The sequence below is a fragment of the Pogoniulus pusillus genome, chromosome 14 (assembly GCF_015220805.1).
Source record: "Pogoniulus pusillus isolate bPogPus1 chromosome 14, bPogPus1.pri, whole genome shotgun sequence".
Lineage (NCBI taxonomy): Eukaryota > Metazoa > Chordata > Aves > Piciformes > Lybiidae > Pogoniulus > Pogoniulus pusillus.
Genome location: NC_087277.1, coordinates 18,965,966 through 18,991,658, shown reverse-complemented (window position 1 = coordinate 18,991,658; position 25,693 = coordinate 18,965,966). Strand labels below are relative to the sequence as shown.

Here is a 25,693-nt window from a genome sequence, read left to right as displayed (position 1 = left end):
AATAAAGTAAGGGTTCAATGAAAATGTTATTTACTGTGCACATTATTTATTTCAAGGAGGAAAATCTCTCCCCCCCACCAAGTTATTTCACCTTTTGCTAAGGTATTTGCCCTTGTACTCAGCACTGATGAGGCTGTGCCTCAAATACAGGGTTTAATTTTGGCACTCTCACTACAAAAAGGACATTGAAGTGCTGGAGTGAGTCCAGAGAAGGGCAATGAAGCTGGTGAAGGGTTTGGAGAACAGGTCTGGTGGGGAGAGTCTGAAGGAACTGGGCTTGTTTTGCCTGGAGGATAGGAAGTTCAAGGGAGACTTTCTCGCTCTCTACAACCACCTGAAAGGAAGCTGGAGCCAGGTGGGTGGTCAGGCATTGAAAGAGGCTGCCCAGAGTGGTGGTGAAATCAAAAGCCCTGCAGGTGTTTAAAAAACATGTAGATATGGCACTTCAGGAAATGGTTTAATGGTGGTGTTAGGTCAGCAGCTGGACTCAATGATCTTAGAGGTCTTTTCCAAATGAAACAATTCCAGGATTCTGTGATTCTGTATCTCATCTTTCAGCCCAGGCTTTCACCACATGCACTTTCACTGAGAAACTGAAGATAGTCTTAGCAATTTAAGAACTTTTTCTACTTCTACAGAAGATCCCATCATAAAAATCCAGGTTACAATGGGGTCTTCTAAACACATTTCAACTGCATATGATATAGATGTGGATACATCCCTTAGGCAGCACAGCTATTTGCAGGCTATTTAATTGCTGCAAAACATGCCAAGTATTTTGCCAGTGAACCCATGCTGTTTGGTGGGCTGGACCATCAGCTCTGAAACTGAAAGCGCTTCCCTCAAGTCCACAAGGAGCCTTGGGGAATTTATCAACCAACATCCCATCATGGATATCAATCCAGAAAAATATTCTGCTGATATGCACTTAGACAAGACTTTCTGGGGAGGTCTGGGGTTTTGGGGACCTTTATAGAGTTATGGAGTGGTTTGGGTTGGAAAGGTCGTCTAGTTTTGGGTCTTTAGAGGTCATCTAGTCCAAACCCCTTGCAGTGAACAGGGACATCTTTAACTAGATCAGATTGCTCAGCGGCCCATCCAGCCAGACCTGAAGTGTTTCCAGGGCTGAGGCATCCACCACCTCTCAGGTTCTTGTAAAATGGGTGTATCACAGTGTGTATATGAAGGGGACTTCATGCAAAGACTTCAAATGAGTTGTTCCTCTAAGCTTCTCCCTCCTGCCAAGAGCGATGCTTTTCACAGTTAATTATCTCCACAAAGCACTGCAGCACTGGCTGGGAAAAGGCTTTCCTGCCTGTGACAGGAGCACAGAGCCCTTTTGAGCCACCTGCCAAAAGGGAAGTGGTGGCTCCTGGAAAGGGTGGGAGGAAAGGCAGCTGTGTGGAGAATGATGACAAGGAGAGAAGAAGTCTGAGAAGACTTATTTCACACCTCTCACTACAAGAAGGACATTTTGGTGCTACAGCATGTTAAAAGAAGAGCAAAGAAGCTAGAGAAGGGTCTAAAGCACAAGAGAAGGGTCTAAAGCACAAGAGAAGGGTCTAAAGCACAAGTCTTCTGAGGCACAGCTAAGGCAACTGGAGTTGTTCAGCATGGAGAAAAGAAGGCTGAGGTAGTTCTTGCTCTCTACAACTACCTGAAAGAGAGTGAGGTAGGGTGGATCTCTTCTCCCTAGTAACCAACAGCAGGACAAGAGGAAATAGCCTCAAGTTGCACCAGGGGAGGTTTACGTTGAATATTAGGAAAAGATTAATTCCAAAAGCCCTGGAAGTAGGAAAATGGTGGTGTGACCATCCCTGGAGGGGTTTACAATACATACATTTGCAAGTGAAATTCCTTTCCTCCCCCTCCTCTCTGTCTTAATAAGAGAGGTTGGAGACTTGCTAGAGTGAAGCTTCTACCAACAGTGTATTTGATGGTCATTAGTCTGTCATGAAAAGCTGCCACAAGAAGGTGCACACGAAGACAAAAGCACATACAGAGCAAGAAATGGAATGAGATTAAGTCTCCCAAAAGGTGAAGAAAACAAAAAAATTAGTCAGAACAGCTCTTTGTAATGACATAATTTTGTTTGCTCCAAGAGTTGCTGTGACACCACAAGTTTTCAAGGTTACCAATGTCCACAACTCTATTATTTAACAGAGAGCAGCACAAATGATCATATGCATGAAGTTCATAAATAATTCCATCCTTTCCATCAACTGAAAACCCTCTTTGATGACACTGGTCCCTCTATTCCCAACCAATCTCTGTTTTAACAGTCCCTGCATCTGCCACACTCCTGACCTTCAGCCTCTCCTTCCTGCTGTGAAGGAATCACACCCAAATCTGGTCATGTACACTGAACGTGATCAGCAACCCTCAGAGCTGATCTTGTCATGGGCTGCTTTTGAGAGCAGCTGCAAATCATGGACTCATAGAATTGTTCTGGTTGGAAACTACCTGAAGGGACATTGTAGCCAGGTGGGGGGTGGCCTCTTCTGCCAGGCAACCAGCAACAGAACAAGGGGACACAGTCTCAAGTTGTGCCAGGGGAGGTCTAGGCTGGATGTTAGGAGGAAGTTCTTCACAGAGAGAGTGATTTCCCATTGGAATGGGCTGCCTGGGGAGGTGGTGGGGGCACCGTCCCTGGAGGTGTTCAAGAAGAGCCCAGATGAGGCACTTGGTGCCATGGTCTAGTTGACTGGACAGGGCTGGGTGCTAGGTTGGACTGGATGATCTTGGAGGTCTCTTCCAACCTGGTTGATTCTATGATTCTATGAAAAGACCTCTAAAATCATCCAGTCCAACCATCAACCTAACACCACCATGGGCAATGACCTGTGTCCTGACATCTCCAGGGGCAGTGCCTCCCTGGGCAACCTGTTCTGTTTCACTGCCGGACCATTCTTCCATTAAAGAAAGTGTTCCTAAGAGCCAACCTAAACCTTCCCTGGCACAACTTCAGGCCATTTTCTTTCATGATACTAGGAAGAAGAGATCCCCATTTCACTGCAACCTTTTTTTTTGGGAGTTGTAGAGAGTACTGAGGTCTCCCTGCAGCCTCCTCTTCTCCAGATTAAAACGACATGCACTGATTGCCCACCACAGTGCACAGTGCTCAGAGAGCACTGCCCTGACTGGGAGGACTCAGCGGTCAGCTGGATCCCTGAGCAGGTTCAATGCAATCAGCCAGGCTGAGCTCTGGCGAGGATGCTGGGAGACAAACGAAAATCTTCTCCTCTTGGCAAGGGCCCCCCTGGGAATTTGTAGCAGGCTCCTGGGAACAGCTCCCTTTTCTTATTTTCTTTTTACCTCCATATGGAAAAGGTTTTAATGGGTCTTGGCCACTTGAGCAGCATATAGAAACAGCCACTGGGCTCATGCTTCAACTCTGGCATTTTCCTCCAGTTGAAGTGTGGGGTCTTAGCAATCCTTGCAGACAGAAGGGAAAATCAAGCTATGTATAGAAAAGAAGAAAAAACCTGGAGAGAGGGTTGTGTAATCCAGCTGTAAAAGGTGCCAGCCCTGGCCCAGGGCCTGGTGCCTTGGAGACAGCCAGGAATGGCCTGAGACAAGCTGAAAGCCACAGAGCTGCTCCGCCAGTAACTCACAGAGACAGAGCCATTACTCTGGCCTGACAAAGCCCATGAGCTTCTGGCCATAAGTGGTTCCTGCCTGCCACCAGGATGGCTGTGAAGATTGCCCTGTTGGAGGGGTGGGAAGGGAGACCCAGGGTAAAACCTGCTGTACAGAACAAACCGGCCAGCTTCATCACCCTGGAGGCTCCTTCATTCAGCCTTGGCTTTCAATTTGGCTGCACACATTTAGGGCAAAGAGAGAGGACTCGGGACAAAAGGAATTCCAAACGCAGTGCCAACAACCTTCCCCAAAATTCCTAAAAGAGAGACAAAGTACACTGAGATAGTCCCCACAGCCCTCTCCTTCTACGGGCAGTCTTTTTAGCATGGCTTGTTGTGACAGGACAAAGGGTGATGGTTTACAACTAAAAGAGGTAGATTTATACTAGACAGAAGGAAGGAATTTTAGACAATGAGAATGGTGAAACACTGAACCAGGTTTCCCAGAGACATAGTAGATGCTCCATTCCTGGAAACATTCCTGGTCAGGTTGGATGGGGCTCTGAACAACCTGATCCAGTTGAAGATGTCCCTGCTCACTTCAGGGGAGTTGGACTAAACGACCTTTAAAAGTCCATTCCAACCGAAATCATTCTGTAATTCTGTGGTAGTCCTGGAGAACTGCAATGTCACCTGTGCTGGACTTCTGGTGGCCTTAAAAAAGGTGCTGCTGGTGGGGCGAGGCACCTCCCTACCACAGACTTTTCTGCGCATTGCTTCTGTGATGCCTTCACAGGCTGTAAGAGTTGTAGTCTTGCTTAGGAGCAGCATAAGCCTTGTCCTACTTTGATCTGAACTCATTAGACTGGAAGTGATTAGTGTTTAGTGATGTCACTTCTCAGCTCAATATTTGGTCAGTGCTGGAACTTTCTGAAGCTCAGGGCAGGTTTGCACAGGCAGTGGCTGCTTCTAGCAGTGAGAAAACTGATGAACTGATGGGAAGAGTCACTGCCAAGGGCTGGGCTGCAGAAAGGCTCTGCCTTAGACTTGCTCCTGTGCAGACCAATGGCACTGCTACATTTTGTGCCCCGTGTAGGAAGTCAGAGGTGGCACCTGTGGGGAGGAGCAGAAGACAAGACACGTGATCCTAAACTGCCCAAGAGATTTTATGCCATGGCCATCATCTTCAGTGTAAAGCTGAGGGATCACCAGGGCCAAAACTCTTCTTCAATGCTTGGTATCTGAGGAGGACTCTGCCCATTTTGTCTCTGACTCAAATCCATGTGTACCTGAATCCAGTTTCAGAATCCAGATACCATCTGCTGGTAAGTCCAGTCTGGGACTGTGCCAGTGCCTGTCTGGAGCATGTGGTGATGCTGACATCACTGCCACCAGGCTGGTGGGTTCTACACTTTTTATGTATCTGTTTGTAACTATTTCATTTTATTGGTTTTGTTTCCCTTCAAGCTGGATTAATTTCTTCCCCAACTCATTAGTCTCTCTCCCTTACTCCCTTTCTCTTCCCTATGGGAAGCAAGAGCAGCTCACAGAGAGCATCTCTCATTTGCATAGTGGCCAGCCCAGCTCTAAGTGTAGTGCACGGATAATACACAGGGGACCAGCTGCCCTCAGACACAACTTTGATTTGACACTTTGGTCAAACCCAGTAAAATATGAAAGGTGCTAAGCTGCACCTCTTTGGTTTTTTATTTGTTTGGTTGGTTTTGTTGGGGTTTTTTGGTTGGTTGTTTCGGTTTTGTTGTTACTGCTTTAGTTTGTATGTTTGCAGGGGTTTGTCATTTTGGTTTGGGCTTTATTGCTTGTCTGCTCATTTGTTTGGGTTTTGTTGTTGGGGGATTTTTTTGGTGGTTTTCTTAGGGGGGGGTGTGGTTTGTTTTGTTTTGTTTGTGGGTTTTATTTGTTTGGTTGTTTTGGGCTTTAACACCCAGTTTTTATAGCTACCTTGAATAATCAGCAGAAGAATTCAGTGCTTTCAACAGAGCACTCTGGGCTAATTCTCCCAGCACCAGCTACTCCCATGCTGTTTTGATTGCCTTTAGTGTCAACATGAAGGATATTTCGTGACCCAAATGGTCTCTCCCCGTGACACTGATGACTCTAGGACCAGAGTGAAGTTATTCAGAGCGTATAGCAGGGGACTTTGAAAGAAAAATGTGGCTCATGCTGTCTAATCCATCTTTGGATCAATGTCAATAAAAAGTGATCAGAGAATGTTAAAACTTTCTTGTTTTTTTACCAGAATGATAAATTTCCCTTTTCTTGTTTGAAACAAGTAGCTGAAGGTTTTCTGTTTTATGCTGCTGAACTACAAAGATGATGATGTGTTTGGGTTTGTTTTCTGTGTGTTTTGTTTTTCATTCAGGGGAAAAGCAAGATAAAAGGAAGTGGCTGGCTTTGTTTAGAAGTTTTTGTTTGCTTTTAAAGAAATAATTTGAGGTTTTGCTTGCACTGATGGCAATCAGTTAGGAAACTTGAAATATCCAACATCTGCGTCGTTTCACTTGGAAAAGACCTCTAAGATCATACAGCCCAACCATCAGCCTAAGAGATCCACAGCCACTAAGCCATGGCCCAAAGTGTCATGTCCACATGTTTCACGAACACCTCCAGGGATGGGTACTCCACCACCTCCCTGGGCAGCCCATTCCAATGTCTGACCACTTGTTCAGTAAAGAAGTTTTTCCTAATACCCAATCTAAACTGCCCCTGGCACAATTTCAGGCCATTTCCTCTCATTCTGTCACCAGATACTAGGGAGAAGAGACCAGCACCACCTCACTGCAGCCTCCTTTTAGGTAGCTGTAGAGAGTAATGAAATCTTCCCTCAGCCTCCTCTTCTCCCTATCAAACACTCTCAGTTCCCTCAGCTGCTCCTCACCAGACCTCTCTAGACCTTTAACCTGATTTATTGCCCTTCTCTGGACACACTCCAGCAACTCAATGCCTTTCTTGTAGTGAGGGTTCCAAAAGTGAGCACATTATTTGAGCTGTGGCCTCATTGATGTTGAGCAGACAGCCACCATCAGTACTCAGCAGTTGCTGGGTTACAGAAATATGTCTTCTGTAACAGAATTTCTGTATTCTCTGAAATTCAGATAGTCTAACCTGTAGAGGTTACTCTGAGCCAAAGTCTAGTGAGGTCATGCACAGATGAAGGTGAAGAATCACTGAATTAAGAAAGTCTTTCCTATGCTCTGAGAGGCACTTTGCATTGACTCCTAAACATTCCCTTCCTGAAGGCTGCAGTGAAAGTCTGAGGTACCACCAGCATGAGGAACCAGTTACTCTCTAGGCTATTCTTGTCATTGATCCAGCAGGTTAAAATACAGCCTACTGAAAAGTCCACTCCCCTTTATAGACATGAAGGACTGGGTCATTTGAAGTTGTTGCCTCATAGGGGCACCTAGGGACTCCAGGACCAAGAGCATTCAAAGCACAATTCTTCATAAAGTCCTTTTCTAAGCAGCCTAAGCAAGCAGGAGCTTCAGTCTGTTGGTGGCCACTTCATGGGTTTGGAGAAGCTGATAGCTGGGTAGCTTCAAAGGGCGTGGCAGGAACTGATGGTTGATACAGAGGATACAGAAGCATAACAGAGATTAAGACAGTGCAACCGACGGTGATACTTGAGATTTGAGATGTCAGATGTTCTACAAGAGGAGGCAAACTTCTGATTGATGGTATGTTTGGACACCTGGTAGCTGACAGATGGTTTATGGCTGAACGAATTAAGGTTTGATGTCTTTTTCATAACAGAATTTACTGCAGTAATTATTCAATTTTATGTAGCATTTCTCCTTATCAATTTTACCCTAATTGCTCTTGTAAAATTTGCTGGTTACTACAGCCTTTAAGAAGTTCAGAGAGGATTAAAGACATGGCACAGAGAAGGCACACCATGAATGGAGCTTCTCTTCAGAAGGATGTACAGCCTGCCAGTTTCCTAATTCCTCAATGAGTAATGAGCCTGAGTTTGAGATGATGATGTCCATCTGAGCTTCTCTACTTCCAGCCTCAGGCCATGCAAAGAGGTTCCCATGGACAGGAGCCAAACGTTCCAACCTAGTATCAGGGCTGCCACTTCCCCAGTCATCTAGCAAAAGGACAAGTATTCAGCCAGCAAGGGAATTAATTATGTCGTGTAGCAGAGCATGCCAGGGAGGTACCCAACCCTGACTATAGAGCAATATTCCTTTTTGTCTCACTACTCTGCAGAGGCCAAAGCAAAGATGTGGAGGAAAGAGTGTATTGGACAGGTGTCTGAAGAGGAAAGCTGAGAGAAATCTCATCCTGAGAAGAGAAAATGAGTGACGAAGACAGAAACACTGTCTAGAGGGAAATAAGAAAAAGTCAGAGGAAGGCAGAAAACACTTGGTATCATTTCTCCCCTGGGCTTTGAAGCAAATGCTTTTTCAGAATCAGTAGGACTGGATTTGAGAACTGAGTCCAAATCCTGTGTATAAACTCCAGGACAGAGCTCCAGCCAAAGCAAAAACCACCTGAACAGCAGAGAGCTGAACCTGGCAAGCAGCAAATAAGCAAGAATGTGTAAATCAGAGAAATGTGCAGGGCTCTGCTCAGCATGGCTTTTGCTGGCCTCAGCATGAATAAAGGGTTGCTGGTTAAAATGAGTGCAAAGCCAGATGAAGGCAAAGAGAGAGGAATATGTATGTGATTTAGACTTCTCTAATAGAGCTGGATCAAAGGACTTCTGCCAAGGGGGAGGCAGAAGTGTCACTTCCATTGCTTTCAAAGCTGGGACCAAGTGCAGAAAAAACAAAACCTTTGCTTCCATTGAAGGCAGGGCAGCAAACCCTCCACTTTGATACTACACTGCTGCAGAGTATGTGAACCCCTCCTGAAGTCTAATCCAAGCGCTGGAATTTCTTTAGCAATTAAGTCAGAGGGAGGAGCAGTGTTGGAGATTGACACAGGAAAATATATCCCTGGTGGTAATAAATAGCTTAAAAAGAGCCACTACCTTGCTTTAATGTAAAGAGCTCTCAGCTGCAAGAATTTACACCTTGGGAAGCGTGTGTATTTAGGAGGAAGCAAGGAAATAAAGTACGTGTTGGAGCCTCCAGTCTGCCAGGCAAAGGGCAGACTTTGAAACTCAGACAGACACTTGCAGCAAGAGTTCCAACAACTACACGACTTTATCTTTTTTTTTTGATAGCAATGAGGTAGCTAAAGAAGAGGTCAAAGTGATGGGAGTGATTACAAAGACTGCTGAGTTCAGAACCGACTTCACAGAATGTCAGGAATTGGAAGGAGCCTCTGAGGATCATCTAGTCCAACTCCTCTGCTAAAGTAGGGTCACCCAGAGCAAGTTGTCCAGAATTATGTACAGGCAGATTTTGAATCCTTCCAGAGAAGACTCCACAAACTCTCTCAGCAGCCTCAAAAGAAAGGAAGGGTTTGGGATATGCCTACAGTGCTCTTCAATGCAAAATGAAAGCCACGCTTATGCTGCCAGTTCCACCAGAAGGGATACTCCATTGTTTTCTAACCTAAACATACACTTTCTCTGGAGAGTTTCAAACCCTGCCTGGATGTGCTCCTGCAGTAACCTGATTTATGCAAACCTGCTGTGGTAGGAGGGTTGAGTTAGGAGATCTCCAGGAGTTCCTTCCAAGCTCTACCATTCTGTGATTCTGTACAAAGACAGATCTCTTCTGTTGCTCCTTGAACCCCTGCTATCTGCAGAATTTAGTCTCAGGGCAAGCTGAAGATAGTGTATGATTTGCAGTGGGGTCCTCAGCAGCAAATGGTAGAAAAAAGATAGAAGAAAGGTATTTTTTGGTTGCTTTTTTCACTGCTTGAAATGGTTTTAAACTAATACTCACTACTGACTTGCCAACACTGATTTTCACAAGCTCCCCCTCTCAGTTTAGATTCAAAGGAAAAAGACAACTTGAAAAAGATTCAGTCAATATGCAAAGGCCACCTTCACAGTTTCTCTCCATCAGTTCAAAGCTCCTTGATGCTGACACTGGCAAATTCAATTCTGCACAGATGCATCCTGAAATGTTCAAAACACCTCAATCCATAAACCCCTCCTGCAAACAGTCCACAGATCAGTTTTCACATGGTATTTAGGAATTTTTGATTCCACAGCTGAGTCATACCTAAATAACAGGAAAAAAGCAGAGATGACCTTCAATGAAATGCATTGAGACTCCAGGCCAGTGCAGGCTTCTTTGCTTTGGACCTGCCTGTTAGATTCACTGTCCCTCTCACTTGGTAACGCTGGACAGCCCATAATGACACCTTAGAACACTTTTATTAAGTAGAAGCTGCTGGAACCACATCCCCAGAGCTCAGCACAGCAATGCTGTGAGATCTGAATACAGACCAAAGGCTCTGCTTCCATAAAGAACTGAACTAAACCTCTTGTTTTACCACCCTCTGAGCTCTGGTGTTGCTTTTAAGGAAGCTCCATCAAACAACCAACCAACCCACCAGTGCAGCATTGGCCAGGCTGCAGGTGACTGTGCGTCCTAGGTCTGACTTTGCCTGCAAATGGCTGAGCTCAGTCACGAACTTCATTTCAAGTCTTACTGCTAACCTCTCTCTACCACCAGTTTTTCCCCTCTGGTGGAGCAGATATACTGCTTTGCAAGCTTCCAGCTCTTGCCCAGCAGGCCTAATGGGCTGAAACATGGGGAAGGTGACATCAGCTTTTCCTGCCTTACTAGTGTTATCCATATCACTTACTACACAGGTTCCTGATCACCTGTTTCCAGTATCAAAGTGGTGACTCTTTGATAGGCTGCAAGGTCCCTCCCTCAGCCTGCCTCCCTCAAAGTCTCCTCTGCCCTAGAACTTTGCTCCTGCCAGGGAACAGAATCATAGACTGTTTCTGCATGGGGCTGTTGTGATCCAAGTACAAGAGCCAGCATTTGAACTTGTTGAACCTCACACCACTGACCTCAGATTGTCAATCCACCCTGTAGAGCCTCCATGTCAAGGAAACCCAAGTATGTGATAAGCAGCTGCCACAATCAGCTTCCCTAACCCTTATGCATTTTATTTTTGAGTATTCCTCCAAGAAGTGCTGCCACCATCACAGCTGGCAACTCATTTAGAGATGATTCCTGCTGTCCCCACCTCCTGCCCTCTTCACTTTCCATCTAGATTTCCTCAGGGCTGGTCTAGTTTCCAGTTCCTAGCTATGAGTGGATATATGGGACACTGTGAGTTGACCTGAAAGGGAATGAAAACAGGCACAGACACAGGGAACAAACACAACAAAAGACAAGATAGACTCTGTTCACCATGAACAGACATGAGGACAGGCATTCTCCTGAGCTGCTGACCACTCTGCAGATAAGCTAGTGGTAACTCTGTGACTCTCCATGTGCTTGCTGCAACATGCATGGACAGAAAATCAAGGTAAATTATTCAGTGAGAGCCCCTACACTTTCCTTCTTCCACTGGTCCTGAAGGAACTAGAAAGCTCTAGAAGATGGTTCTGAAAGTGTATTACTAACCTTGCTGTCCGTTGTTGGAGACTCCTTCTCCTTCTCTGCATGCTGGAGTTTTCTGTTCAGGTCTTGGAACATGTCTTGATGACGTTTTCTTGTGTGCATGATTTTCTGAAGCAAACACAAGGTCACAGGTCAGCAAACTTTGTTCAGCTGTACAGAAGGAACAGGTTTTCTCCCTAGATTTATATACATTATTCCAAGCTAGCTCTGTCTCCCTGCAGGTGCAATCTGATGTGCCTAAACCACCTTCAGAGTTTTCTGAGTAGTGCTGCCTTTATTTTCAGGATGAGATGATAACAAACAGTAGAAATGATTGCTTTTTTGCCTTAGGGTTACCCTAAAGCTGCAGCTGCCAACTATTTGTGGTGCAGAATCTGTGCTTCACTAGTAGCGTGCTACTAGCTAGACCTAGCAACCTTTGCTGACCTTCTTTACTGATACCTGACCCTATATTCACTCTGTTCTCAGCACATCTCCTCTGCAAATGTGTTCAGAGCTTACCTAAGTGTTGAATCTTGGTACAAGACATTCCATCAGAAACTATTCCACAGTTTTCTTTGTATTTTGCCACTTCTACCTTCTACTGCCCAGAAGGAGAGGCAGGACCAAGTTCTATGAGGACTTGCCTTTGCATGTTGAATATGACTTTCTTGTGCTCTTCTAAGTGCCATATAATTGGAGAAGATGGCTCAAACAGTTTGGGACCAATCTGAAGTATCAGCTCAGATGTATCTAGTATGCCAAGCTTGCAATCAGGAGCTCTGAAGTGACTTAGAGTGAAGGCAGCTCCTTGTGGGCTCTTAATGTGACTGTTTTGGAATTAGCTAACACCTCTGAAGGCAAAAGATGGCTCTGTAGGAAAGAATGTCATGGCTGGATTCAGGATAGATGCACTAGCGCTCAACAGCCTCACAGACACTCTGTGGAGGACTGGCGGATCCAAAGCTTTCATTCTATGTCTCAGGTGTGAGGACATTTTCTTTCCTACAGTATAGCCTTTTTCCACTCAGGCTAATTCTGTGAGGTCAGACCAGGGCAGATTGTGGGTTGTGACAATTAGGACGTATTAGCTTCCTTTCTGTTAAGCAACAGATCTTGCACCCAAAGGACAGGGCATTTTTAAGACCACTAACCAAATGCACAAGTGCTTCCCAAAGAGGATTATGGTTCAGTCACCTGCTGCTCCATCACCTTTCTGTTAGCATTTTGCTCATGAAGGAGAACTTACAGACCTGGAGCAAGCTGACATAGGATCTCAAATTACCAATGTTTGCAGAGAAGCTACTTTTCCATACATAAAGCATTTACCAACATAAATCAGCCATTTGTTTAGCTGCACAGTGGAAGCCTTGCTAGGCATCCAATGCAACTCTTCCAAGCCATTGTTTTCAAAGCCTTGAAGAAGGTCTTTGGCAAAGGCAGCACTATTGCAAAGGTGCCAGAAAGAAAAAACACCAGCATTTATTTTTTCCTCCTCCTACCCCTGGAAAAGCAGGCTCAGAAAGGCATGTACTCACCTCAAAATCTAGCTCTGCATACCGGGATTTCCTCCTCTGGGTAGCCAAAAGGAAATAGAGATGGGTGAAGGTTAGTAAGGGATTGATGCTGAGGAATGGATGCAAACTCAACCACACAGCACATAAAAACAGGGAGAGTTCTCCTTTTCCTTCTTCCTACATCTTTAATGTGTTTCTTTGGCTCTCCATGGTGGAAAATGCCAGACAAGGGCTGAACATGGGAGTTCGGCCAGTTTGAACTCTGTCTTAGAAGCACAGAATCATAAAATCATAGAATAATAGAATCATTAAGATTGGAAAAGATCTCTAAGATCATTGAGTCCAACCATCAACCCAAGTTTGCTGATCAGCCATTCACAGAATGGGAAGCAAAGGTGGAGCAGTAGATCAGCCAAGTGATCTAGTGAAGCTTTTGAGCACCAGTCAGCCAAGACTGTGAAGTCTGGATAGCAATGGCTGTGACCTGCTCTCTGACAATAGGTAAGAAAAGGCCCAGATGTGCTAGGACAGAGCTCAGGGTATGATCTAAGGTCTGGGAAGAACTGCTAATACATGTAGTGAGTTAACACAGGTCAGAAGAAGAAGGCTTATGCAAAAGTTTTAACATTGTCCTGATGGAAAGAGCATTATGGGACATGTCTTTGGGGCATTTCACATCTGTGATCACTAGAGTTGTCTCATCTGCATGATGAGTGAAGTTGTCAAATTAGGAAACAGAGGCAGAGGATAGAAGGAGTAAAGACAGTGCAAGCAACACGCCTTGCATTAAAATGACCAAAGAACATGGCATTGGACTTTGCAGTGCCTGTGGAGCCAAAGACAGTTCCTCCAGCAAAGTAACATATCTGTGGAGGCTGTGAGAGATTTTAAACATTACAAAATGGTATCAAATGCAGTGATCCCTCATAACAATACAGTACTGCAATTGCATGGTGGGATGTATTTTCTCTTGAAACACCTGGTGTGGCCAATGGTGAGGCTGGGACAATGATGAGGGTTGTAAACAATGCAGTAATTCACATGCTCACCTCCAAGGAGCTCATGGAGAGGGTGGAAACGGTCTCACTCTTGGACACCACACCTGAGTTCCCTGAGTCACCCGTGTCACACAGGCTGTTGGGAATCTGTGACTCGTTGGAGATGTTTTGTGGACCCAGCTGCTGCTGCTGTTGTATCATGGAGGAACCTTGAACCTCACTGCATGTCATGGGTACAGGTTCCCGTGGAGGGCTCTTGACCACAAAGCCTGGGTCAGTAGCCATACTGAGGTGGATGAGCCGTGTCTGGGGCATCTGGTCAATATTGATGCTGTATTTGCTCTCATCTTTGGGCTTGGCCCTCAAGGTAGACGTGTTGGTAGGCAGAATAACGTAGCTGGTGTCGAGTGTTTGCTCCTGTGCTCGAGAGAGCTCTGAGTCCAACTTCTTGAAGATGTCTCCATCACAGATGTAGATGGACTTAGGTGGATGGTTTTTGTCCTTCTTCAGAGTGAGACTGTGATTGCTGAACTCATTCAGGTTGATAGCTCCCAGGTAGTGTGGTGAGCCCTGAAGATGCAGCTTGGAGACATTGGCTGGAAGACTGTTAAAGTTTGATGACACCTTCTGGTGATTGAGTTTCAACTTCTCTTCATCCGGCAATGATGGACGCTTCAGGGTTCCCGTGATGGTTGAGGTCCTGCAGGTGGTGATGTCTTTATTCAGCACTAGGGAGACAGACAAGTATCCTTAGAATCTCACCTAGTTTTTGTTAAGACATCAATACACCTGCCACAGTCACACCATGCTAGCATTTTGCTTAGAGCTCTGGAAAAGAGGCTGTGCTGGCAGGAATGTGTCTTACACTGGGCTGTTGGGTTTTCTTTGGTTGGTTTTTTTTTTTAATTGAGAATGATGAAGGCAAAATCAAAACTAAGGAGGAAAAAAACAGCTTCTCATTTTGAGAAAGCTGGGATAAGAACTTTCCAACACAATCATGGCTAAAACTCCCAACTAACCAAGCACCTATTGTCCACAGTATCTTGAAAAGCTAATGCATGTATTTAGTACATATAGAATCATAGAAACAACCAGGTTGGAAGAGACTTCCAAGATCATCCAGTCCAATCTATCACCCAGCCCTGTTCAATCAACTAGACCAAGGCATTAAGTGCCTCATCCAGTCTTATTTTGAACACCTCCAGGGATGGCAGAAACTTCCTCATGAGGTGACAGAGCATTGGACCAGGCTGCTCAGAGAGCTCGTTGAGTATAAAAGCTTTGGAGAGTTTTCCAAACCAAATTGGATGCATTCCTATGACCCTGCTTTAGAAGAAGAGTTGGTCTGGATGATCTCCAGAGGTCCCCTCCAACCATGGAATCATAGAATCCCCTCCAACCACCAGCATTCTGTGATTCTGTGATGTATAAAATATACATCATGGAATTGGGGACTTAGAGAATGGTTTGGGTTGGAAGGGACCTTTAAGGTCATCTAGTCCAACACCCTATATATCACTAGCCTATGGAGAAGTAGAATTCTTTAAAAGACAAAGCTGCTTTCATGTCAAAAAATATTTTGATTCAGATAATAGCCAAAATTCAGCATTATCAATGAGCTCAAATGTAAAGTACAATATTTTGTTTAAACTCTTCAGGCTGCTCTTTTCCTTTGAGCAGTTTCAGTGTCAACAATTTGGTCTTTGAAAATGCACCTAATTTTGTTATAAACTTCTAACTGCTCTCCAAAGAGCTCACTTTGCAGTAATCATGGCAAGCCCTTCTAATAGATAATAATGTAGTGCTTTTCAGTTTCCCTTGAGGAAAGAAAGGAGTGCTGTGAATATCCCTCAACAGGAGAAAGCTTCAGACTGAGGACGAGGTGAACATGCCAAGTAGGAGGTATCTAAATGACATACAGACACTCATTCCCAAACATCAAAACATCTGCTCTTTTTCCAGGAGTAAGAATCTATTGCAACAAAGACTTGAGAAAAATAATGATGTCTGCCTTGATGTCTCCAGGGGATGAAAATCATAGACTGTGGAACAAGGGCAAAGTGGTGTAGGTCTAAGGCTACTTACCCAGTACTTCAGCACAGGAAAGAAGAAATAAATGCATGTTTCCCTTTCACCCATCTCAGAAGGGAAGGGGGAAAAAAAGAAAAGAAAAAGGGTCCCAGAGAAGGTCCCTGTATGTATTTTTTTCTCAGTGGACCAGAGAAAAGGATCTTTGGGCTAACCTAATGCACTTTGGTTTCTCCACTGGGGACATGACATAGGCATTTGATGGAGTGAGGACACACTAATTGTTCTATCAACTCATCCTGAGCGTGATGGCTGCTGGAAGAGCAAAGCTCCCCTCAAAGACTCCAGGGATGACAAGGACACCAAACAGCAGAGAAGAACGTTTAAGAACCTTTTGAAACCAAACAGGCTGGGTATAACTATGACAGCCACAATCATCTTGACATTGCTAGAGGACACTCTTACAGAGTGTGGGAAGATGTTACTGAAGTCAAATCCTTTGTGTGGGTGTGTCAGTAAGGTTTATTGATTCAGGCTCTTCTCCATGCTCACAGCAGCAGCAGAAAGTAGGTTTGGAGATGTCTGCACTTGGCAGTCTCTGTGCATGGGGTGGAATGAACTTTCAACACTGAGCCATGGACCCGGTCCTACCAGTGAATCTGAGTGAGGAGGTTATGAGAGGCACCAGCCACATCTCCATAACATGAGATCTGGTGCCTTCAGGATATATGATGACCAGAAACCAACAGACAGATTTCTGGGTTTTGTTATTCACTAAGTAGAATGCATAGGATGATGCACCATACAGAAAAGTCTCTGAAACAGGGACTATTATCAACTACTTATCTTGGTGCAGACTAACAGCACTTTATCAGGGAAAGAATATCTCTGCAGGCAGACACCAACAAACAAATTGTATAGCTGTATGCTGGCAATGAAAGGGAAATGTAGGCTGTTAGTAAGATGCTGATGCTAGGTCTTCTGCCCTGAAGTCATGTAAAACCAATCAGCTCCTTCTTTTCCCCTGGGAAGCTTAATTAGGGAGTGAAAAAAGTGGTAGCAGATCCAGAAATGCAGTCCTGGGTCTGCCTTGGTTTTCAGCATAAGCTTGGCTACTGGTTGGATAGCTAGTTGTGTGTGCCAGCTCCCAGCCTGAATGCATGTTCTTGAGCATAACTCCAAGTCAGACCTGGTCTCACATGCATGTTTTTCACACGTGTTTTTTTTGGGACTGTGTCAACAAGGAAAGAGAAAGACAAATGAGAAGAGAGAGGCAGGCAGAAATTAGATTAGAAAGTGTGAGACAGAGGAAGAGAAAGGAAAAAAATTGGACAGACCTTGAAATGAGATAAATGGACAGAAAGAGACCATGAAATAAGATATCACAAGGATAAGTGAGATAAATATACTGTGACTGTGATAAGCATAGAGAGAGGGAGTGAGGCAGTGAGGACAGGAAAAGATAAATAAGATATAGACAGATATTAGATAGATAAATGATAGTGACAGTGATGGACATTACACAGCAAAACAGTGACAGAGATAAATGGGGCAGAGACAGAAATACATAAATAGCAGGTACAGCAAGATAGACAGCTGAGGACAGAGATAAACAAGTGATTGCAAGAATGAGAGAAAGAAATGAATTACAGATAAACACATGAGAAGTAGATAAATAAATGATGGATTAGGTAAAGAAAATGTGAAAGGGACAGGCAGATGTGTATATAAAGGAAGGAGAGAGAGAAGAAAGGGAGAGAGAGAAAGATAAGAAGGGAGGTAGGAAAGGGGGGAGGGAAGGAAGGAATTATGAAGGAAGGAATTCAGAAGGAATGAATATGGAAAGAAGGAAAGAAAGAAGAAAAAGAAAGAATAGGAAGAATAGAAAGAAAGGAATGAAGGAATAGGGAGGGAGGGAGGGAGGGAAGGAAGGAAGGAAGGAAGGAAGGAAGGAAGGAAGGAAGGAAGGAAGGAAGGAAGGAAGGAAGGAAGGAAGGAAGGAAAGGAAAGGAAAGGAGGGAGGGAAGAAGAGAGGGAGAGAAGTAGGGAGGAAGGAAAGCTTTTCCATGATGATAAATCAACACACAGTATGTGCTGTCCTTGGCTAAGGGAGATCCTGGTTTGGAAGATATGAATTATATACAAGTGCCAAGCAAGATGATATTTTTATTGCTTTGGAGAGAAGTTTGAGAGGGTAAATGAAAACCTAAATATCTATAAAGGGTAGGAAAAAAAATACAGCTAGATGGTCAGGCATGGCAGGACAAGGAGAGGGCAAACCTGCAGAGACGAACAGGTAGCAAAGGAGAATTCAAACAGCACAGACATTCCCAGGGGAATGAGGTTATTGGGGAACTACTGGGAAAGGAACTGTCAACTCATGCAGATCTTCAGGATCAAATGGAATGTGTGTGACTGAACACATAGTAGAAAAATGCAAGCCAAGGAGGAAAGACCTGACCGACCTCCACATGTACAGGCACCTTACAACTCCACTAGAAGTGTGCATGGAGTCAGGTGGAGTGGTAGGAAGGCTTTCCACATTCCAGACCTTCTCAAAGACACCTCTCCTGAGCACAGAGCTGTCTAAGGTTGTGGTGATCCCCTTGGGCAGGGGTTGTTAAAGCAAAGAAGGATCATAGTAGGAAGAGGGAGATCCAATCTCTTCTTCCTTGATACTCTTCTCTACTATCATATTACATGGACCATAGGTAAGGCAAGGTTTAACCTAAAAATCTAAGAGAGCTATGGGGGGAAAGGTTAAGCAAAGCATAGGGAAGAAAAAGGGAAGTTGCTTTATTTTGGCCAGGGTTGGGAGTATGGGAAGTCCATACAGGTACATGCAAGCCACTAAGACACACACAAATCAAACAGAAAGGGGAAAAAATGGCCTAGTTCAATCCCCAAACCAGGTCACTTATTGATTCTCACCTGTGATGTGCTCACCTGATCTACAAGCCATATCCACGTCCTTCTCAAAATCGGTCTGAAAGACACAGAACACAGCAGGTGTGGTCAAAAGGAGGTGGTGAGGGAAAGAAAATCGTTTGAAAAATGTAAACCCCCACTTAAATTAGTAAGGCAGACACAAACACTGCCAGAAGAATGGAGAAGAGGTGTTTTGCTTGGGCTTTGAAACATAGCAAACAGATTACTTCGTTCCACCTGTGATTTTTTAATCTCAGGCAGAGGTAAAGCTGCAAAAATGATTTTCAGCTGGGTTATTGCTAACCCATACATTGATTCCTGAGATGCTAGATTAAAATATCTCCCTGAAACACAGCTATGTACAATCTTAAAAATCAGAGGATGGGTTCCTGGCTTGATCTGACTTGGATATATCACCCCACACTTAATCTGAGTAGATTCACATCCCCTCATTAAGGAGATTTGGGGATTCTGTTCAGAAAGTTTCATACTGACTGGGATTTCTTGTGACATATCTGATGATATGCTGGAGCATCTATCCTATGAGGATGGCATAAGAAAATTCTTCAGCCTGTAGAAGGGAAGGCTCCAGGGAGACCTTTTAGTGGCCCTTCAGTAGGTAGAGGGTCTATAAGCAAGATAGGGACAGACTTTTGAGCAGTGCCTACTGTGACAGGACAAGGGGTGGTGGTTTGAAACTAAGGAGATTTAGGCTAGAAAAAATTTTTACAATGAGGGTAGTGAGACACTAGAACTGGTTCCTCAGAGTGGTGGATGCTCCATCCCTGGAAACATTCCAGTTCAGGTTCTTAGGGTCCCTGTGCAATCTGCTTTAGTCGAAGCTCACTGCCAGAAAGTTGGACTAGATGACCTTTAAAAGTCCCTTCCAATCCAAACCATTCTGTGATTCTATGATCACCAAGTCACATCAAGTGGAAACAAGTTTCAGCTTCTGAAACTCTTACTGGGTGAAAATCAATGGTTTCTGAAGACACAAAGGCTGAATAACTGTTTCAAGCAGGCTGCACAGCCCTCTGAAACTCCTTTCTTCTCACAGTAAAAGTTAATCCTTTTCCTACAGCTTTTAGTAGATAACATTTCAAAGAACTTGGTGCACTGAGTCATAGTGGGCCATGAGTTTTCATGGAGTGATGGAAAGGCCACAGACTAGAAAAAGGTAGAAGAGTTCACTGATTAGTTTTAGTATCCTTTCAGGAAGAAGACACTTCATATAATTGTATTAAAATGATTAAATGCCTTCCAGTTTAACACTAAGGAGACTGAGAATAAATCCCCATCCCCTTGGGATAAACACTTTAGTGTAGCAGGTTCAAATCCAAGAGGTTTTCAAGAGCTGGTTGAGGAATTATCTCAATCTTCTTGATGCTAATTTCTTGGTAAATTATTTGGGATACCAAATAAATCTGAATAGAATAGAAATAGGGCTGAGCTAACATTTAAACAGGCAAGTGCAATGACACAGAAAAATATAATCTCATTTCCGTGATAGGACTTCCAGGGGGGGAAAAAAAGGCAATTGAACTGCCTAATAAATAAATGTTAGGTTTATATTTAATATCAGTCAACAAGAGTTTATGGAAAACTCTGTTACTCAGCTAAGCTTCTTTTCACTTCCTTTGCAGATTTAGAGATTACTTGGAACAGGTAACGGTGAAAAAAACACCATCCTGCAAAGCTTTTCATTTCTTTGGTTATTTTACAACTCAGTCACTACAGAATAACATTGCACCCCTCTAAAAATATCAGTGAGGAGTCATCATTCATGTCGAGATTCCAGAGTTTTTTGTGCATGAATGTGAAGAAGCTGATTGAGCGCTCTGCTTCTCGACACATCCATCAGCAGTGCAGAAGTAAATGTAATCTTGCTGCTGAAAAAATACTTGTAGCTGGCACAGAGTTTTGCAAGGTGGTTGACAATGAATGAGAACAGAGAGAGGGTAAAAAAAAGAAATGTGAAACTTCAGAATATAGCACTTGGGATGGCGACAATAGAATAACAAATATAGCATCCACCTTTTCCAAGGAGGGGGTGTGGAAAAGGGTTATATAAATAATTTGGAGCTAAGTGTCTTCCAATTAAAAAAAACAGTTTTGTGTGCTAACTTCTTGAAAGGAAGGTTGGAACTAGATATGATTATGATGTCTGTTACTGAAGGAATGGAAGTGCCAGGCATGCAAGGCATTTTCTAACTGCACATAAATAGGCATAGCAAGAACCTCTCAGAAAATGAGACTAAGCATTTAAATTAAAAATGAGGCACCTGTTTTTAATGAACACACCTATGATGATTATATATCTCTTCATGCCTTGACTGAAATGAGACTCTGCACCTAAGCATGAGCTACTTAGCACAGGAGTGACTGGAAAAAAAGCCATCATTTGATGATGATGTGGGTCCAATACTAAGTAAAGATTTCTGGATCTTGTATATATCTTGTCTTTAGCACAGCTTTAGAAATCCTCTGATGTTATCTGCATCATAACACAGAAGCAGATGCAGGATGATTCACAGAATCATCTCTGTTGATTGGAGAAAACATTGTTACTTGAGAGAATAGACCAAGCCCACACCTTGGTAGAGCCTCCATTCAGACAGCTGTAGAGTGACACAGAGTGATTTGCCACAGTTTATTCTTCTACAGCCTTATCTAGAGTGTTTGTGAAGGACTTAGAGAACAGGAACAAGTCTTATAGTGCTTAAACTATAGTCCTAGCAAAAGCAGTGTAAACAAGTGTGCTTTCAAGAGAAAGAAATCCCTTTGAGACAGCATCTTTAGAATAATGGCCTAACACACTGTGATTAAAACAGCATTAAACTTCAGTGTCCTAGCTAGGATAAGGCAGCATGATGGGGATAATAAGGTCTGGAAGATCTGGGAAGCATATTTTGTCTCTGTATTTTTTGGGGAAGGATCTTACCATGATATCTCCAAAACTTGGTGCGTAGGTTCTAGTCCCTTAATACTACAATGGAAAGAAACCAAGTTTGTGTGGAAAAAAAAAAGCCTATGCTAAGTGCTAAGTTTAAAGTTTAAAGGGAAAAAGAGAACAATGACTGCAAATCTATGATGGACAGAGCCCCTTCTTTCTCAGTTATGAGTTACAGATGCCCATAGGTCCCTTCATCATAGACTAGGTGGTAGTTTTCCCTACCATTAGCTGAGCGTGTCCATTCTGAAATGAGCCCCCTGAGTCTCCATTGCCCTCTTCCTGACGATCTACTACTCGGCACTTCACAGCATCCTGGACCTGCAGGAACAAAGGGATTTGCAAAAGCCACAGTCAGACAGGAATACTAAAACATTGAATTCTACTCAAGAATTAAAAAAGAAAGACCTCTTGAAGAAAAAAAGGGCTTGCTAGATCTAAAGAACACAGATCCTACTTCAGCAGCATTCAGATAGTCATTTCAAATGGTTTCTAAGTTATCTCTTTCACATCCTAAGCAACTCAATGAATTGTAAAACCATAGAATTGCTAAGGTTGGAAAAGACCTCTTAAAATCAAGTTCAGCCATCAACTCAGCACCACCACAGCCATTCAACCTCCACTGGTGCAACTGGAGGCCATTTCCTCTCATCCTATCACTAATTACTTGGAGAAGAGAACACCCACCTCACCACAACCCCCTTTCAAGTAGTTGTAAGCAATAAAGTCTCCCCACTACCTCTTCCAGACTAAACAACCCCAGGTCCCTCAGCTGCTCCTCATAAGACTTGTTCTCTAGGCACCTCCCAGCTTCAATGTCCTTTTCATACAGGTATCTTGAGTCGCTGTGTTGGTCACTTGCAGTTACTTGATTTATATAGCCAAGAATCAATTGTCTTCTATTTTGCAGCCTACAATACATTCACTGTGGACACTATTGCAAAAATCATTATACTGGGGTCTGCAATGTCTGATTATGATCCTATATCATCTGTAATATGTATCTGATCCAAAACTCATGGAAATCAGGGGGAAAAATGCCAGTGGCTGCAAGGCGAGTTAAATGTGAGCCCATATTCATAATGTAATTAGTTAAAGGAGTCTCAGCCAAGCCATTGATTTCATTGGCCTGACAGAAGGAATTAATCTGTTTTACTTAATTTAAAGGAGCTGTAAGAAGATAAAATGAACAGTGGAAAAAGCCACTCTTTCCCTGTCTCTGTTATTAATAGTCTATCCACTCAGTAGGATGAAAAGAAGAAACATAAAAGATTTGTTCTTTTCTTCCCTGATGTAATTTACCATTTTAAATCTCCACAGGGAAGCTGGAGAGAATTTACTCAGTTTCCTTGCTTGATTATTGCTAGCTTTACTTTCTAGCTCAAACACCTTGGTGCTAATGCCAACTTTCAATGGAATCATAGAATGCACTGGGTTGGAAGGGACCTTTAAATGTCATCTAGTGTAAGTCTCCTGTAGTAAGCAGAGATGCCCCCAGCTATACTGGGTTGCTGTAAGCTCCATTAAGCCTGATCTTGAATGTCTCCAGGGATGAGACCTCTACCACTCCTCCCTGGGCATCCTGTTCCAGTGTTCCACTCAGTTTTATACTAAAGAACTTCTTCCTAATGCTGAGCAATGATTCTGGGAACACTGGCACAAGGTGCCAATCAGATTTTCATTACTAGTAGTAAATACTAATTTTGGTGCTAAACAAGGCAAACCTGAGAGCAGATAGACATTGGGATATTCTCCCAAGGGAATCAGTGCATTCCCCTACATTTTTAAGACTCAGCTTGACAGGGTGCTGGGCCATCTCATTTAATTCATTGAATCCAACTAGAAAAGTTGGGCCAAATGATCCTTGAGGTCCCCTCCAACCTGGCATTCTATGTTAGCTAGTATAAAACTGGCCTCAAAATTCCACTTTGCAGTAGACCCAGCATGACAGTCATTAATTCGTCCTTCCTTCCAGTATGGTCACCAATACTGTCATGGTCACTTTAGTGGTCATAGGACAAAGTTCATAGGATTAAAGAAGCTACCAGGATGACTGAACATTTTTGAGATGTCTTCTGTGGGAAGCATGTTGGTCATGTAAAACGTAACAACTCATCTGCCTCACCTCCCGCCTTAGGATGCAATGGACCATAACGATGACAAAGCCCTCCAGTGAGTCAAAGACAGCAAAAAGGATCTGGAAGAGCGCTGACCGCCGGTCTGTGATCGCCAGAACTGCAGACATCCAGGTGAGAGCCAAGAGAGGTAGGACCACGCAGGAGCTCCAAAGGGACGCCCTGCCAAGGGAGAGGAAAACGGAACTGAGCCCCACTTCAGCCTTACCTGCTTCCACATGGGATGCTAATTCAGCCTCCTGATCCCATGGGGCTTCAGAAGACTTCTTCAACAAATGTATACTTGTGCTAGATGTCTTCAGAGCCCTGCCACGGGGAAGCAGGAAGATGCTTTGCACATTCACGCTACCAAAACAGGTGAACACACGTCGCTATGGGAGGGACTACTTTTCAATGGTGCAGTCATGCATAAAACTTGAGGTGGGGAGGAAGGATGCAGATACCTCACTCCCCCTTTCACACTCTTCCCACCTACACCACTAGTCCACAACGGATGGCATTTCCCAAGGAGGGGAGAAAAAATACAATCACTGCAGGTCACCAAAGGGAAGTGGAACAGTTGCAGCAAAGACGGGTTTGTCAGAATGGCTGTTGGTACTTGGGTTACAGACACTTGGACTTCCACAGCACATGGAAGACATCAACATCAGGGACATGTCACAGTTTCAAGTGACTAAAATGGACAAGCATAGAGCTGATGTGAAGACTGAAATTTTGCTGTTGCTCCCTTACGCTACAGCTCATAGTCCCTACAACACTACATCAATGAGCATCAGGAAAACTGATACTTGACCCATTTTTTCTCTGAACAGAATATTTCCTGCTTTCTGGTGTCATTTCCCCAGCTGTATGCTTTGACAAAAACCAAATCTGTTTCTATATTTTGCCATCATTGTAAAGAAATTTGTTCTTGAGTGGATTATTTCCCTCTCCAACTACCTAAAAGGAGGTTGTAGCGAGGTGGGTGTTGGTCTCCTCTCATAGTATCAAGTGATAGAATGGCCTCAGATTGCATCAGGGGAGGCTTAGGTTGGGTATTAGTAAAAATTTCTTTCCTGCAAGAGTGGCCAGGCATTGGAACAGGCTGCCCAGGGAGGTGGTGGAGTCACCATCCCTGGAGGTGTTAAAAAAACATGCTGACATGGCATTTCAGGAGACAGCTTAGTGGTCACAGTGGTGTTGGGTTAATGGTCAGACATGATGAATTTAGAGGTCTTTTTCAACCAAAACACTTCTATGATTCTGGATTGAAATAACTTAGTATTCAAGCCACTTCTTAATTCACAAGACAGGATAAAAATGGACAAAAGAGTTTTCTGTAAGTATTGCCCCACAAACCTCCACTTGATCTAGGAATGATGGCCTTAGAAATGAGAAAGCAGCTCTGTTCCCTTGGACTATTTAGTCATGCAGCTCTTGGACCAGAAAGGGACCCAGGCAATTTTAAAAGCTAACTAGGGAGATTTAAAACTGTCAGTCATCCTATATATTTGGCAGCACTGGTGCACCAACAATACCAGGAGAATTTCTCTGTGGGCTTTTATCTAATAAATAAGAGTAGACCTAGGCATGGGCTGAATAGTAAGTTGAGCTTCAAGACTTCTTTATGTGGAAAACCTCAGCCTTAATACTAACAAACAAAAGCAGGCAGCACAATAAATTACAGGACAGATACCATGACAGACGTTTGACAGTACTTACATGGGACTTGCTTACCACTTTCTGATACATGATCAAGATTTTAATAATGTCTACTCACTGGTTAGCCAGGTACTGCTCTCACAGACATTAGTGAGAGCTTTATCTGGGCAAAGGACAGAGGGATGGAGATCAGGATGAAATACCCTGGCTTCAGCTAAGAGTTTTTCAAGTCTTGTTACATCACTTCTGCTGTTAGGATCACGTCCTGCAGTGACAGGTTATTTCTACAGTCATAATGATACTCTGATTCCAAATATTGCTACTTGTCCAGAGTTAGATGTGTTCCTTAGTGGTGTTGTTAAGCAATGTAATTTACCTAGGGGAGCATATAAATGGGATATATTTTATTGGGTTTTTTTTCAGATTAA

General features: G+C 43.7%; 1 protein-coding gene across 14 annotated transcripts in view; it reads right to left on the bottom strand.

The window, feature by feature from the left end:
• Positions 1-25,693, bottom strand: part of ADGRB1 (adhesion G protein-coupled receptor B1) — a 313,454-nt gene that overhangs the window by 3,077 nt on the left and 284,684 nt on the right. For 9 of the 14 annotated variants that reach the window (XM_064154394.1, XM_064154392.1, XM_064154397.1 and 6 more), the window contains 6 exons: positions 23,615-23,786; positions 21,715-21,810; positions 18,543-18,597; positions 13,635-14,311; positions 12,607-12,642; positions 11,093-11,197 (listed from right to left, as the gene is read on the bottom strand). In XM_064154394.1, coding sequence (XP_064010464.1) covers positions 11,093-11,197; positions 12,607-12,642; positions 13,635-14,311; positions 18,543-18,597; positions 21,715-21,810; positions 23,615-23,786 — 1,141 coding nt within the window. The remainder of the gene's footprint in view (positions 1-11,092; positions 11,198-12,606; positions 12,643-13,634; positions 14,312-18,542; positions 18,598-21,714; positions 21,811-23,614; positions 23,787-25,693) is intronic. The other 5 variants (XM_064154405.1, XM_064154395.1, XM_064154400.1 and 2 more) reach the window with 1 other exon arrangement.